Source organism: Bos taurus, chromosome 28, assembly GCF_002263795.3.
Source record: "Bos taurus isolate L1 Dominette 01449 registration number 42190680 breed Hereford chromosome 28, ARS-UCD2.0, whole genome shotgun sequence".
Classification (NCBI taxonomy): Eukaryota; Metazoa; Chordata; class Mammalia; order Artiodactyla; family Bovidae; genus Bos; species Bos taurus.
Window position 1 is genome coordinate 42276836 of NC_037355.1, and position 15612 is coordinate 42292447.

At 53.0% G+C, this 15612-nt stretch overlaps 1 protein-coding gene across 1 annotated transcript; it reads right to left on the minus strand.

Annotated features, from left to right (window-relative positions):
• Positions 1-2082: 2082 nt before the first annotated feature.
• On the minus strand, positions 2083-14690 carry GDF10 (growth differentiation factor 10). The gene is given in 3 exon segments (NM_001076167.2): positions 2083-3062; positions 5066-5991; positions 14109-14690. Coding segments are annotated over 3 exon segments (1437 nt in total). The 5' UTR covers positions 14428-14690; the 3' UTR covers positions 2083-2870.
• Between the last annotated feature and the right edge of the window lie 922 nt (positions 14691-15612).

Below are 15612 nucleotides of genomic sequence, written 5' to 3' on the forward strand. Positions count from 1 at the left end.
CTTGACAGTTATATTACACTAGAAAATGATAACATCGGTTTTTGCAAACTCTTGGTTGAATTAATCTAAGCCAGATTCCGTTAAAAATTTTCACCATTTTCCAAAAACTTCTACTCATCAGGAATCACATAAAAATCTCTTTTGTGAGGAGGGATAGGAGGAGCATCATTCTTCTTTCACCTCCAACTTCTAACGCTGCGTGATAAATTTGGTAAAGATGGCCTGAGAGAACAAGCTGCCATATCTAAATTAGCTAAAGAATCCATCATTAATGTTCTTGAAGACTGTTGTGAATTAGTAGCTGCCTCTTCTATATTTTTGAAAGCTTAGCAAACTTTTGTTTGCGGTGTGTGTGTGTGTGTGTGTGTGTTTGCAGGCTTTTTAAAATTTATTTTGTTGGAGTACAGTTGCTTTAAACGTTGTGTTAGTTTCTGCTGTACAGCAAACTGAGTCAGCTGCATGTATACCTATGTCCACTCTTTTTTTAAGATTTCCCTCCATTTAGGTGAACACAGAGCACTGAATAGAGTTCTCTGTGCTGTGCAATAAGTTCTCATTAGTTGCCTATTTTATACATAGCAGTGTCCACACATTTAGTGTATATATGTCAATACTAATCTGCTAATTCAGCCCACTCCCTTCCCCACTTGTAACCATAGGTTTGAGCTATGTATCTATGACTCTATTTCTGTTTTGCAAATAAGTTCATCTGTACCATTTCCCTAGATTCCACAGAGTAAACTTTTGGTTTTGATGGGTGAGAGGTATGACTGCTCACAGAAGACTCTGTACAAACTGATCTACTATTTACTGTAATGGAACTGCCCCCAGCTATTTTATCTTCTATGGCAAAATGGCCTCATGGCCAACTGGTTGTGCGACAAAAATGCTTTTGAAGAAACTGCTTGCAGCAAAGGTATTTATGAGGAAAATACTTAGACCCCAACCCAGGTACCCTCAGCTCCGCTTACTTACCTGTTCTGTATTCTCTTCGGTGCAGGTCGATTTGTCTCCAGTGGCTGTGGTTGCAGCCTTCTTAAGAGGCTCCCCGGGCTTCCTAAGCCACTGTGGCTGATTCTGCAGAGGGCCAGAGAACTGGGAATTTCCGCCTCTCCACCGGCAGGGTGGGGGTCTGAACGTCCAGCCTCCTGGCCTCAAAGCTGGACTAACATGGAGGTATAGCCTAAATGCAAGAGCTCCCACGGGATCCAGCAGTGTTCAGATGCTTGGCTGCTTGGCCTCCTGTCCCGCTCTACCCACGCCTCACCTGTTTCACAAGGAGTACATCCCTCGCCCAGGAACCCTGACCTCCGGAGCCTGGGCTCCTTTCTCCTTCCAAGTTCCCTCTTGGAGAACTGCTCATAGTTTTTCAACCTTCTCCAAGCAAGACTGGGGACCATGGCATCCTTTTAGTTTCCCGCCAAGGGACTGTTACACACCTGCCCCCAACCGGACCCAGTTTCATTCCATGGACTACAGTCCTTGGGGTCTCAAACAGTTGGACACGACTGAGCGACTTTCACTTTCACTTTTTCTTTCACTCAGAAATGCCAGTCAGTCAGCTTCAGGCTCTACAACTGTAAGGCAATGTCAACTCAGGGACAAGGGAGTCGCTTGGGGGAGGCTGTTTGGGATAGAGATGCTGACAAGGCGGCAGGGAGGAGCAGACATTTTAGTCCCTCAGGAGCAGTCCCTGAATCTCTGGAAAGATCCCCGACTCCTGTTGAGTCTCTTGCTTGAACTACTCCGAGAAGACCTCTGACCAGGCGTCCATAGATGTTCCTTTAAGTATCTCAAGCAGCTCCCCATCAACTGATATCCCCACTGAAGCTAGGATGTGAGACCCCTAAACATGCCTGGGTTGTGTTCTACCTGGACAAGCCCAGGGTGGGGACCTGAGGTGCAGTATAAGTGAGTAGGACCCTGGAAGGCATAGGAGTGGCCAGTGTCTGGAGCTTAGGCTAAAGATGAGAGAGTGTGGAGATGACTTACAGGGGCCTCAGCTCCTAAAGAAGGCTGTGACCCCCGATGTCATACTTACGCATGGGGATCCATCCATATTTTGGAACGGGTGACATTCAGTTTTTCAAGATACCATTGTCCCTTTAATTTATTAGCTTTCCATAAAAACACATACCATACACAATCTACAGTATAGAAAGTATAATTTACAAAAATATAAAATCTTGGTTATGTTTTAGTATCCCAACATATTGCTGTGTGGGTTATTTCAATAAGCATGTTTAAACAATGCGCACGCAACCAGCATGACTACCTCTGTGGGGGAACAGTGTCAACTCCCTCCTTTTTGTTTTAAAATAAAATATATATTAAGAAAAAGAAACCAAAATTGGTTATATGTGCATACTGTATGTATAAAAGCATCTGGAGTGGGTTTGAGAGAAAACATCCATTTATACCATATTCTATATCCATTTTCCAGCATCACTCTGTGGCCCAAAGTGTTTTAAACCGATTATTTAAACAGAGGTTCTTTCCATATGAAGGGAGTGAGCACCTTCAAGTTCGTAGTCTTCTTTCCAGGTTATGAGATGATAGTCACAAAACCCAACATATGGATATGTCTGGTTTTCAGGCCTTCAGAGCAGAGGGGATGGGCTGTGAGCAGCCATCAGGTCAGGTTTAATTCCCAGATCCCTTTAAAGGATTCGAACTGGCATTGAGGAGGCTGAATCACCAGCAATGAAAGACCCCAGAGCGATGCCCTGGGGTGACAGATGGCTGTCTGCGGGCTCTGCCCTATTTTTGCAGCTGCACCCTGAGTCAAGCGCTCACTCCAGAAGGTTCCCAGAATACTACCCTGCTGTGTGTGGGCAGGGCAGGCTCCTTCCACTCCAGAGCAGCTGGTCTTACCGGCAGGCACAGGTCTCCACAGACATGTTGGGGTACACCTTCAGAACCACATTCCGGTTCTCATCCAGGAAAAGGACCCCAAGAGAGCTCATCTTGTCGGGAACGCAGCACGGCTCTGGGATGCCCGGGACGATGCCCACGGCCCTGACGATGCTCTGGATGGTGGCGTGGTTGGATGGGCGGACCATCTACAAGGGGGAAGGGAGCGTGGTCACCTCTGAGCTCTGCCCACCCTGCAGTCCTCACCACCCACCATGCTGCCACATGTCCTTGACTGAGGACACAGAAAAGGCGAAGAAGAAAAAGTGAGAAAGAAGACAAGATGAGATCCCAGGGCTGGGTATACATTTCCTCTGAAGTCACTTACAGGCTGAGTCCTAGAGACCTTTGCAAAAGGCATCCTCCCACCCGCTTCCCCCGAAACCTTGGGCTCCTAGAGGGAAGGTGCATCCGGGAAGGCACTGGCCACTTGAGGGCAGCTGCACGTCACACATCCCCAGGGAGCACCTGGAACTGGCCAGGGAAAAGGCTGGAGAAGGCGCCTCGGGCCACAGCCACCCAGCCTTCAGAGTCCAGCGAGCACTGACACGTGCTGTCCACGCAGGAGGGGAAGGCCAGCAGGCACAGGTGCACCACCGCGACGGGGCTGAAAACCCCGTTCCTGGGCAGGTCTGCCTGTGAGGCGGCGGGTGCCGCTTCACTGGCATCGCCCCATCTTGTCCTCATATCCGTCTTATGGGGTGGGCATGATTCTAATTCTATTGGTGAAACTGAGGCTTAAAATGACTAAATAACTTGACCGAGAGCCCTTGGTTAGAAAGTAGTTTGGCCTGGAAACCACACTCGCTGGGCCCACTCCAGCTCTCTCCCCCTCCCTCTCCAGGCAGCCTCTCATATCCAGGAGTGTCTGGGTCCCAGCTGCAGACACGGAGAATGCCATTTTTCAAACACCTCCCCTAAGAGGAACAGGACCACGTTACAGATGCTTCAGCTCATTGTCGGCCAGAGTTTTATATGTCGTGTGCCTCTGGTGGGGAGGTGGGAGGTGGGAAGAGAAGCCAGGACACCGGCATCTGGGGAGTTCAGACTGATGTCAGGGAAGGTGGGAAGACAGTGAGACAGACTGATAAGGTAAGTGCTGGGTCAGCCAGCGGGGTCGGGGAGGGGGGCGGGGGGCTGCCGCATACTCACTCTGCATCCGCTGGGGCTGCATCCTTCCAGCAGACGCCTGTCTCTCTATCAGGCACCTCCCTTCCTCTCTCCTGCACATGCACAGCTTTGAAGCCTCTTAATTCCCAAACAGGTTAATACGGCCCTAGGTCTGGGTCTGGGATTTCCCCAGCTGACTGATTTATTTACATTCACAGTGAATTTACGCACTGACTTCCTCTCTTGGAGGGGAAGGCATGACCTGGAACTCAGAGGAAGAGCTAAGTAGGAGGAAAGCGTGTGCTCTGTGCCGAGGTTGACATTTCTGGCAGCCATCCCACGACAGTGCAGGCTGTGGGGAGATGGATGGACAGAGCCATGGCCCAGCCCAGAGGGAAGGTGAGCATCTGAAAACCCAGGTCAGTGCAATGGAGCAAACAGTCCCACGTGTGTCCTGCAGACTTGCGAACAATGAGAGCTAGTTGCCACGTGAGCCTCTGCCCTGAGAGGGGAGGGGAGGGTGGGGACAGGGGAGTCACACTGGGAAGCCACTTAGGCCAGCACCGTTAGTTACAGACACCATGCCCTGAAATCCAAACCTGATTTCTAGAAGAGCCTTGGCAAAGAAGGGGTTTAAGAGACCGGATCTGTGTGCGGGCGTGGGGTGGGGGGGGGGGGGCGCGTGGGGGAACGGCCAGTGTCCACGCAATCTCTGTGATTTTGCTGTGTGGAAACACATGCCTAAAAGGATGGATCTCCTGCTCTGCAAAAGCAGAAAGGTTCTGATTTAAAATTCAAACGCTATGAAGGCAACACTTTCAAAAGGACAGCCAGACAGCATCCATCTGTGGGCTGTATCCACCCAACAGGCTGCCATTTGGGCATCTCTGTCTAGCTACTCCCTGGCTTGAATGGATGGGAGGTGTTATCATCTCTGTTTACAGACAGGGAACAGAGTCAGGAGGCAGAAGGACTTGCCTGCAAGGGCACAGCTGGAGTGACAGTGAGCAGAGCACAGCAGGGTGACCCTGACGCCCCCTACCTTGGGCATCGGGAACTCACAGGCTCCCGAGCAGTAGTAGGCGTCGAAGGACTTGGGTGAGATGATCCATTCATTCCACCCTATGTCCGCGAAGTCCACCTTCAGATACCTCCGGGAACAGACCCGTGGCTCATCCCATTGCTTCTTCCGGGCTTTCTGCATCGTCTTCTCATCGAAGTCCAGCACCTGTGAGGAGGCCATGAACACATCCTGGCCCTTCTTCCTGCGGTCCTTGCGGCCCGGCCGTGGCTTCAGCGCACGGAGGGGGTTGGGCCACAGCTCGTGCTTGTGGTAGTGCTGGGCGTGGGGGGCCTGTGCCGGCCTCTCGTCCAGCCCAGGCAGCTCGTTATTCTGGAGGGGCCCGGTGGCCTGCGTGGCCCGGCGCACTCGGGGGTCTGCTGAGCTGTTGGGGGCTGCACCAGGTTCTGGGTCCCCAGCCTGGAAGGGATCATATCTTTGCAGCGTCACTGCCACGCTGTTGGGCTCTGAGATGGCCAGGTCATTGGCATAGATGAGAATGTAGGGTGCGTGAGGGCCGAGCCTGGGTACTCCCGTGTCCTTCTCCCCAGAATCCAGCTGAGCAGACAGGAGCAGCTCGCCATCCCGGCGGGCTGCCTTGACAATGAGGGAGATGTCCTTGGCCTGCCACAGGCCTCGCGGCGGGGGTGGCAGGGCCATGGCCCCACGGAGCAGCCCCTGAGTGGCCGTGTTCTGCGAGAGGCTGCGGAAGAGCAAGTGCTGGCGTGCGGGTGGGCCAGGGGGCAGCAGGCGGCAGGATGCATTCTTGGCCCGCTGTTTGCAGGGTACCTCACGTGCAGGGGGCCACTGTGGCTCTGAGTAGAAGTGGAATGTGGCTGTCAGGATCATTTCTGAATCTTGCATGGAAGTCAGGTTGAAGAAATACACGGCCTTCTGGTTGACCACTTCTGTGAGGGAAGGACAGACCACAGCCTGTTAGGCTGTCTCCTGGATAAGCCCCATGTTTACAAGGTCTTCCTCCTCAAGTTACAGAGGAGGAACGCCTGTCGATGGGAGCACTTCCAGGCCAGCCAGGCTTTCCGCATCCCCTGTAATTCTCACATTGAACTGATGAGGGCACCCTTTGCTATTTTCAGTGACCAGATGAGTACCAGGGATTAAGGTCAGAGAGGTTAGGGAGATTGTCCACATCCCATTACAAAGAAAGGAAGAAAAAAAAAGCCGGCTGACAGGGTAAATGCTCCAGGTTGCTGCACGCTGAAGCTCCCATTCCCACCCCTGCACTCTGATGCCCCTCAATGAACAAGTGTTCCCACCACCTTCATTCACGAGACAAGCTGGAATGAGGTCTCTGGGATAGCCTGGGTTGGATCCAAGCCCTGCTGACAGTGGTGCCCCCTGACCCCGCCTCTGCTGCCTCTTGTATTTGCACAGCCTTCTATTTTATAGACATTAAATGCAGTCCTTTGTCCAAATGAGGTAAATTAAGTAGCATGCCTCACACTGTACCTGCATTCTGAGTGGCTTCTGAGAAAAACTGAACTTAAGAACACAGCTAACCGAGTGTCTGCTATTTATTCTGCCCAAGGCCTTTTAAACTTGTTTTACAAAGAAAGAACACTATCAGGGTTGTAGCAGGTCACTCAATAGAACCTCCAACATCAGGTTGCTCTCCAGAGGCCAGAACCATGATAAGGACCAGGATCCCTCAAACACATCTGGGGTTGACCTGCACAAGTTCACCAACAAGGCAGCCCCACCCTTCAAGCTGGGAAAGACCCTAGGAACCAGGCTTCCAGGCCCTAGTGGGACAACACCTTGCTCATCTGCCTCAGGGGGACCTAGAATCTCTGTCTCACCTGAATGCTTGGAGGATTAAATAAAGAACATATAGAAGGTGCCAGGCACAGAGGAGGAATCCCCCAAATGTGCTTCCTCACCACTTTTACCCAAATGACCCAGGCTGGCAGAGCAAGTGCCTCCTACACCTGCACAGGCCCCTCTTACTCAGTGGTCCAGCTAACACAGCTGAGGAAGAACTTTTCTTTTATCCAATTCAACTCTGTCGTTCTGCTAACAGGTTCTTTGCTGGAGAACGCTTAAGAGGCTTGAGGGCAGACATTTCTGACTCTTTCCAAAGAGCTGGCTCTTCACAGTAGGATGTAAGCATCTCTGGCCTAGAAATCTGCAGTGCGTGATGAGAAGGAAAACAGCAGACTGGGGGCAACCAAGATGGGACTTTCTAGAGGAAAGCACCTTGGCTCCCCTTCCCGTGACAAAGTAGAGGGCGAGAGAGGGACTAAAGAAGTATAACTGGGACCACCAAGGTCAGGACAGCAACCTTGACTTGAGGTGGGTATGACCAGACGAAGGTGCTGGGAGGACTGTCCCCTGGGTGGCAAGATGTGATGTAGAGGAGGAGAGTGTGGCCTGCCCTGGAGGTTATTTCTGCATGGGGTACGGGAGGGGAATGATGCATGCGGCCCCTCCCTTAGGATGGAGATCCAGGGAAAGCATGCTCAGGAACTCAGAGAGGGAGGAATCTTAGCAGTCAGGCAGCCTGATCAATTGCACTCAGGGCAGGCAGGAGTCTTCCCTCCATTTGGCTTGAATGCCTTTGGCCATAGGCAGCTTGGCCTTCACTAGGCAGCCTGCTACATGAAGACCCTCCCTGCTGGGAACCGTGTGGGTGGGTAACCCCCAAGCCTCTGGTGGCCTGAGGGGCCACAGACTGGCCCAGCTCTGACTGTGCCTGCATCCCTACATTGCAGGGAACTGAGAGAAAGGCCACCCACCTGAAGTCTCCTAGCTTGGATTAGCCCCGGCTAGAGAGGAGAATCCCCGAAAAGAAGTCCCAGTTTCCTGTGAACCATGCTGGCGCCCGTGGCTCCCGTCTCATGGTAGCTAGAAAAGAGCCTTCCTTCCTCCTTCCTATGATTTCCGTTTCCATTCCTGCACACTCCCCCGCCTCCCTCTCTTTTCCAGATAAATATTTGGGATACTTCTACTTTGGGCTAAGTGCTGGGCAATCAGGGTCCTGGCAGAGGCGGACAGAGGTGCTCAGAGGAGCTCACTGCCGGGATGAGACAGATGGCAATGACCGGGAGCGGCTGCGGTGCCCGTCACAGCTTCACAGGACACTGTCCACGGGAGGCCCCCCGTGGGCTGGGTGACAGCATCAGGTCACCGTCCTGCTCAGAGCCCTCCATAGCGCCCCCTCAAAAAAAACTCAACCTCTTACCAAGGCCCTATGATCTGGCCTGCCTACGTCCCCAGCTCCATCTGCCCTCCGCACCCCTATCTCTGCCCCCGTCGCCCTGGCATCCTCTCCTTCCACACGTGAAGCTCCCATCTCAGGGCTTTGTCCCAGCTATTCCTTCTGCCATTATCACTTCTCCTGCAGGAATCACAGTGCCTCTCTCCTTCAGGGCTCCGCTCAAGCAGCATCCCTAACAGAGGGCACCACTGGTCTCTCTGGCTGGAGGAGCTGCCCCATCACTCTGTTTGTCCTGGGCTTCATATGTCTTCACATCACTTTGGGACACGCTGATATATATTTCATTGTAACTTTTTCTCTTTCCCCCTAGAACACAACATTCCAGAGGGCAGGGCTTTGCAGCTGAGTACACTGCTGTATCTCGAGATCCTAGTGCAAAGCCTAAGGGATTGTCACTGCTCGGAAATGCATGCTGAATGGTAGCGTAGGAAGGGGTCTTTGCTAGACCAATCTGCTTCACTGAACAAAGACGGTTCCTGGCCTGCTGCCCTGGGGCTCAGCAAACATCCTAAAAGAAGTCCAGAAAGTCTCTTTCTTTGGAAAAACACAGCCAATTATGCAAATTCAGCTGGAGGCACTGCATGGGAGGACATTTGTCCAGTTACTTCCCTTTGAGCCTTAGTTTTCTCATCTTTAAAATGGGAATAATATTGTTTACCAGTCAGGAAACTGAAAGTTCCAAGCATATATGCAGGCTTGATTCCTTGTGTTCATAATCAGGGCAGCAGAGATGGCAAGTGGACAAAAGCATGCAGCTTCAGGGAGGGCACATGACCACACAACTTGCCTCAAGTCCCCCACTTGGTAAGGGGCAGAGTCAGAGCATGCTTCCAGGCCTGTTTGAGCCCACACGCTCCCCATCCTCCCAACCAGTTACCTTGGATAGAATCTGGATCTGCCTAACAGCTAATTAACAAAGGTCATGTGCTGTGAAATCTTAAAATATTTTGCAAACACAAGTCATTACTTGGATGAGGTTGCATTCTGACTCTCCAGGAAAGAAAGGACCTGATTTAGACAAGTTGATCTCTCTATGGATCTTTGGAAGTCTTAGAAGCGTAATCAGGTCCACTCTACTGGGCACTCAACCTCCTCCTGATTTCCTAGGGATGGGATTGGAGGGGAAAGAGGTAGGGAAAGGGCTCTAGCCCAGTGGTTGCTCCAGGCTCCCTGCTGGCCAGGACCCTCAGACTGCTCTGCTCAATAGAAACAGAATCCACTTGGTGATCTGTCCCCTCACCTACTGCCCCTGAAACAGCCATCAGGGAGACCAGCATGCAAACACCAGACTGAAGACGCAAGCACCAACATAATAAGCTGGAAGCAGGCAGCGGCGGCCAGTCAGTGGAGTGCAGAGAAGCAGAGAGGACTACTGCGTAATGAGCGGCTATTTTTAGGCAGGCTCCAGAGTCAGGGTGTAAACCCTGCTTCATCACTGACTAGCTGTGGGGCCTTAGGCGAGTCACACAGCCTCTCTGTGCCTCAGTCAACTAGGCAGAATGTGTGCATGCTTCCTGCACACTCTCCACAAGGTGGCTGGCACACAGCAGGTGCTTGGAACACAAGGTCATTTGGTTTCACACGCTTCTGTTACACTTAGGACCCCACACCCCTGACCACTGTCCTTCTGCCCGACAGGAGGCACTGCCACCTGTCCACTCTCTCCACCTGGAGCCTGAGGATCTTCACAGCCTCTTTTCCTTCCTGCACTCAACCAGTCCCAGCTGCTGCATCTTGTTTCTCCACAACCACCCTGAACTCTGCATCTTTCCACCACTGTCTTTGCCTACAACCTGATGACTGCCTGTGTGACCCCAGCACCAGTCACCCTCACACCCACACCCACCCTTCACAGGGAAATCCTCTGTCACAGATGAAGAGTCAACATCCTTCACAAGCTCTACATATCACTAAGAAAAAGATAAGAACCCCAAGTGGATGAAGTGGTTTCTGCAGGAAATTTTGCAAATGGCCAAAAAAGCATAAGAAAACAATTCAGGATGACCAGTAATGAAAAAGCACCCTAGTAACTTCAAATAAGAATGAAAATATGGCAGGTTTTACATACATGTTGAAAATATAATCCCATTAGGGTAAAAACTATATGTAATATTCCACAAAATATTATTAACCCTGGTTATATCTGGGTTGTGATTGGGGATAATTTCTTTTCCTTACTGGGATTTTCCATGATTTTTGCATAGTATGCATCACTCTCATGATCCCTCCCGTCTCCTCTTCTCTTCTCCACCCCCCTCCCCCGCACACACGCTCTACACGCCCTGCTTCCTATAGGCATCATCACACTCAAAGCTCTTGATGGCCGCGATGGACCGCTGGTCCACTTCCATCTCCCAACTCTCTCCTCCTGTTATTTCCTCATGGAGCCCAAACTCCTCAGAGGTCCTGGTGCGCGGGGGTATGCTTCACTCCCATACCTGGCTGACACCCTCTGCCCTTCAGAATCTGTCTGGCGCTCCCCCTGCTCTGTGGAGGCTTCCCCAGCCCCTCCCCATCAGCCCTTCCCCTGCCGGGTGAGTGCTGTCCCTTGGGGCTCCTGAAGCCCAGTCCCAACCCGCTCTTACTCCATTGCTCTACTTGTCCTGCTGCTCATATGATTCTGTTTACTTCCTCCTTCTCGACCAGCTTGTGAGCTTTTCTGGAAAGGGCCAATAGTCTTTGTTTCTTCGTGTCCTTTGGGCTTACAGCATCTGCCACTGAATGAGGTGCTCAGGAAGGACTTCGGCAACTGAATGTGACTTTTCACATTATTGATAGATGGGTATGTATCATTACTCGCATTTTAGAGATGACACCAACCTCAGAGAGGTTAAGTAACTTGCCCAGTATCCTATGGGAAGGTGGAAAGGCCTAGACTCAAATGCAGATTGTGTGGGGCTGGAGGTGTCTAACCTTTAACCTTTATGGTCAGGTTCAGAAGCTCTCTCCATTGACGTGGACTTGTAGGGAACAAGACATACTTCAGGGAGCAATGGAAGGGAGGGAAGGAGCCAGGTGGCTGGAGTATTAATAGTAGAGCTAATACATTACTGAACTTACACGTGCCAGGCAGTGTTAAGCACGGGACTTACTGCAATTCATTTGAAAAGCCCTATAAGGAAGAGAACATGATTAGCTCCATTTTAGAAGTGACAAAACTGAGTCATGGACAAGTTCAGTCCCTGGCCCAGGTCACAGATTCAGGATTTGGTCCAGCTCCCAGCCTGCACTTGGAATCTGAGCTGTGCTGCCTGTTGGCAGGCAGAGGCCATGATTCCACTGCAACATGGGCTGCAGGGACCACCCCATTGAGACAGCAGAGGCCACCGTCCTGGAGCAGGCTGGCACTGCCATGATCCAGAGCTGAAACCCTTACATCTGTGCCTCATTCATAAAATAAGGAGTCCTGCCCAGGCTCACACCTCCTCACAGCAGGGTCACTGAGCATGAAGCAGGCACCTCTGAGGGCTGTAGCTGGGTACGAACCAACTTAAGGCAATCAAGGGAGGGGACGAGAAACCAAGCTTCCTGAGTCAGACACAAAATTTAGTTCGTCCCACTGAATCTTCACCTTGCCTCTATGTGCAAAGAAATCAGTGCTCAGAGAGGTACAGTAATGCGTGCTGCGGCACACAGCCAGTAGCTGGCGGAGCTGGGACTTCTACCCATGGCTGCCAGATGGTTTAAACAAGAGTGCTGGGTCTATCAGAAAATCTGAGACTGGCCCAGAATAACTCTCATCTGCCTAACAGAGTAACTGTCTGTTCCACCCTCCATCTCCCAAATCCTGGGCTCAGTTTTGATGGAAGTTTGCAGAGGGGCCAGCAGAGAAAACAGCCTGATCCTGACAAACGGACAGTGCCAGTCATTGCTGCTGTGAAGAGTTCTGCCTGCCCTGGCCTGGGTTTCTCTATCTGTAAAATCAGAGGGCTGGATCTGAAGTACTGCCACCACGTTCTTCTCAGAACAGAAGCAAGGCTAACTGTCGCTTCACTGTTACTTGTACCCCCAGTCTATGAGAAGAGAAAAACAGATTGTGCACCTTCACGCCTGGGCCTGTAGGAGCCAGGTGGGCTCAGCGGTCATATTCACCCCTTATTGCAGCAGTAACCTTGCCAGCCTTGCTTTCCTCAGCTGCAAGGCTTCGGGGACTGAATTAATGGATGCAAGGTCAAGTCTACACTGCTGTTAACACAAATGTTTTATATATGGGGAAATACAATGTACCAACACCTAACCCAGACAGTGCTGGGCTCAGGGCTTACACATATCATTTCATGTCATCATCTTTCCTGCAACTCCACAGGGAAGATACTGCCATGACCTGCCAGTTTTGGAGATGAGTACACTCAAGTCCACAGAGCTTCATTTCAGCCATTTGCCCAAGGTTACAGTCATGCTAGATGAATCTTGAGTGGCTTAATAATAATAATACTGCAGAAATGTGCCCTGAGATGTAACTAAAGGCACCAGGGGGGATGGAGTTAGATCTGGGTGGCTTGGAACCCAGGAACACTGACCTAGTGAGTCTGTCCAGTAGGGGATGGGAATGGGGTGGGGGAAGGGCCTTTCTGTGGCAGGAGTTCCCAGTATACATTTATGGGAGACCAAGCTTCTGGAATTTGGCTCTGTGGTCATGGCTGTGTTACCCCAAGTCACACAGCCAGTGATCAACAGGGAGATGGCAGATCTGACCCCAGGCTGTCTGGCTGCCCAGTGTTGGGCTTGTTCCCCTCTACCTCAAAAGGGGGCCTTACAGATCAATGATCTTTCTCCTGATGAATGGCCTCCTCCTTCACAAGGGCTGCAGGGAACCCCTACCCACATTTTCTGCAATGGCATTCTGAGACCATGAGTAATCTCCACGACAACGAGGGTCTTCCCTCAGCCCCTGCCACCAGGCTGCACCTCTCCCCTCTGCTCACTCAGGGCCTGCAGAGGTAGCCCAGGCTGGGCGGGCAGTCAGCGGAAGCTGGATTCTGAAGGGTTCTTGGAAGTAGGGCAGGTAGGGGTCTGCAAATGATCTCTGTCCAGTTTCATCCAGGGTGTGGGGAGAGGGGAAAGGATCAACCCAAGAGGGGCAAGGGCAGGAAAGAAAAGGGGAACCCCCACTGCCCAAGCTTCTAGAACTTTCCTCAAGCCACCATGGTTGAAACTTCATGCTAGTGCTCAGCAGACTTCAGTCCCATGTACCCAAGGCTGGGCACTCAAGCCCATTCTCAGTCCACCCTGCTTCCCCAACCCCATACCCACTAAATGCCCCAACTGTATGTGCCTGGGCCCAGTGCCTGCTCTTCCGTCAGGGCTGCATTATACCCACCTGGTGGGCACTCCTCCGTGCCTGCCTCATCTGTCAAGAGTCCACACAACTAAACCCTGCTACATGGATCCCCTAACCCCCACCCTCACGCTCTACCCACACACAGAGACCCTGAGCTCTGCCAGCCCAGTGCCATCTTCATCCTGTGCTTACAGCCTGTGGGGGGGGGTGGTGGTGGTCTGTGCCCAGCAAGGTTTCCACCTTCGCAGGCTTAGCGGCACCCCAGGGGCAGGAAATCTGTCACTCTGTGTCACTCTGGCTTCCCACTGGAGGCTCAGGGCCTGGCGTAGAGTGCTGCAGGCACGGAGGGGCGAGGAGGGGGAAGGCGGAATAGTTGGTGAAAGAATGAATGAACTAGTCAATGAGTAGAAGAAAGAGGAAAAGAAAGGTGCAGGGATGTGAGAGGATGGACAAGCGAGGAGGGCCGGAGGATGAGGAGCAGGGGGGCGGGGGTCCCCTCTACTTACCCAGCCGGGCACGGAAACTGCGGACCGTGTTGCCCCCTCCCGGCCTCGCGCCCCTTCGGCTGTATTTCTCATAAAGCCGGAGCATGTGGACAGCGACCATGTCCTGCGCGCCTGGGCTCTGTGCAGCGGCCACGTCTCCAGGAGACCGCTGGGGGTTCTTGTCCCCTGCAAGGCCGTCGGCGGCCGCAGGCGGGGGAGGCCGAGCGGCGGCCGTGTGGCTGCCGTCCGCGTCCCGGAGCAGCAGCAGCAGCAGTAGCGACAGCAGCGGCAGCTGTTGGGACCCGGGTCCCAGGCTGGTCCGAGCGGGGCCTCGAGCCATGATGGGTGGCGGAGGCGAAGGGGCCGGAGCCGCCGGGGAGGAGGAGAAAGGAGATCGAGGACGCACAGGAGGCTGAGAACACACCCTGCGGCAGGAGGGCACGCAGACTGCACACGCAGGCGGGGGCTCGGGATGCCGAGATCCGCGCGGGGCGCGGGGCAGAGCGGGGCGCACAGCCGGGCGCACGGTAAGGCACGGTCACGGCAATCCGGAACCACGCAGAGCCGAGCCGAGCCCAAGCCTGCGCGCTGCCTTGGCGGACTGAAGGCAAAACTTTGCAGCCCCAGGCGCGCTCGGCTCGGCGGGTTCGAGGGGCGGGGCGGGGCGGGGCGGCCGGCGGAACCCTAGAGGGAGACCCGGCTGAGCGCCCCGGACCACTCCGGGCCGCCGCCCACACGGCAATCCCTGGCCCGACAGCGGTGTGCGTACGCCGGAGTGTGGCGGCGCGCGCGCGCAGGGGTGTGCGCCCGAGTGTGCGCCCAAAATGTAGGGGGCGTGGGCGTAGGCAGGCGCGCTCGTCGCTCCCCTGCGGAGAGCCGGAGACCCGGGGACCCAGCCCGGCTCCTGTGTGTCGGCGCCTTGGCCTGGCCTGGACTGCGCGAGGGCTGGGAGGCATTTAGAGGGGGGCCCTCCTGCCGGGTTGCCCCTGCAATGGCATGCGATGATTGTGGTTGCAAGATGACAGCTCCCCCGTGAGCAACCGAGGCGGGCTGGGGAGGGCGAAGGGGGATGTGTGTGCGCCCGGTTGTCTCTGAGCCAGTGTGCGTCCAAAATGCAAAAGTGAGGGGAGCACAAACCCTCCCTGGGCATCCTTTGAAAAGAAAAACCTTGACGCTAAAGCTCAACCAACCTAGGGTAACTGAAACAAGATCCTGATTAACATTCATAATTAGTCGATTAACTAACCCTTTTTTGGCAACAATAATTCCTGTTGAAGAAACACATCAAAGGTGCTTATTAATCTTTGGACATCAGGCTTGTCCTGAAAAAAGGACATGGTTTTAAATTGTTTTACAAAACGTTTCCAGAGCTTCAGGACAGGAGAAGAAAAAAAGAAGAAAAGTCAAGTGACTTTCCCAAGAAAGTTCCACAGTGAAGGTACAGTGAATCCTGGACCACTGCCTCTCAGTTTAGCCCTAGGGCAGGAGGTCCTGAACTTCATCTTGCCTTTAGCTGGATTTCTTG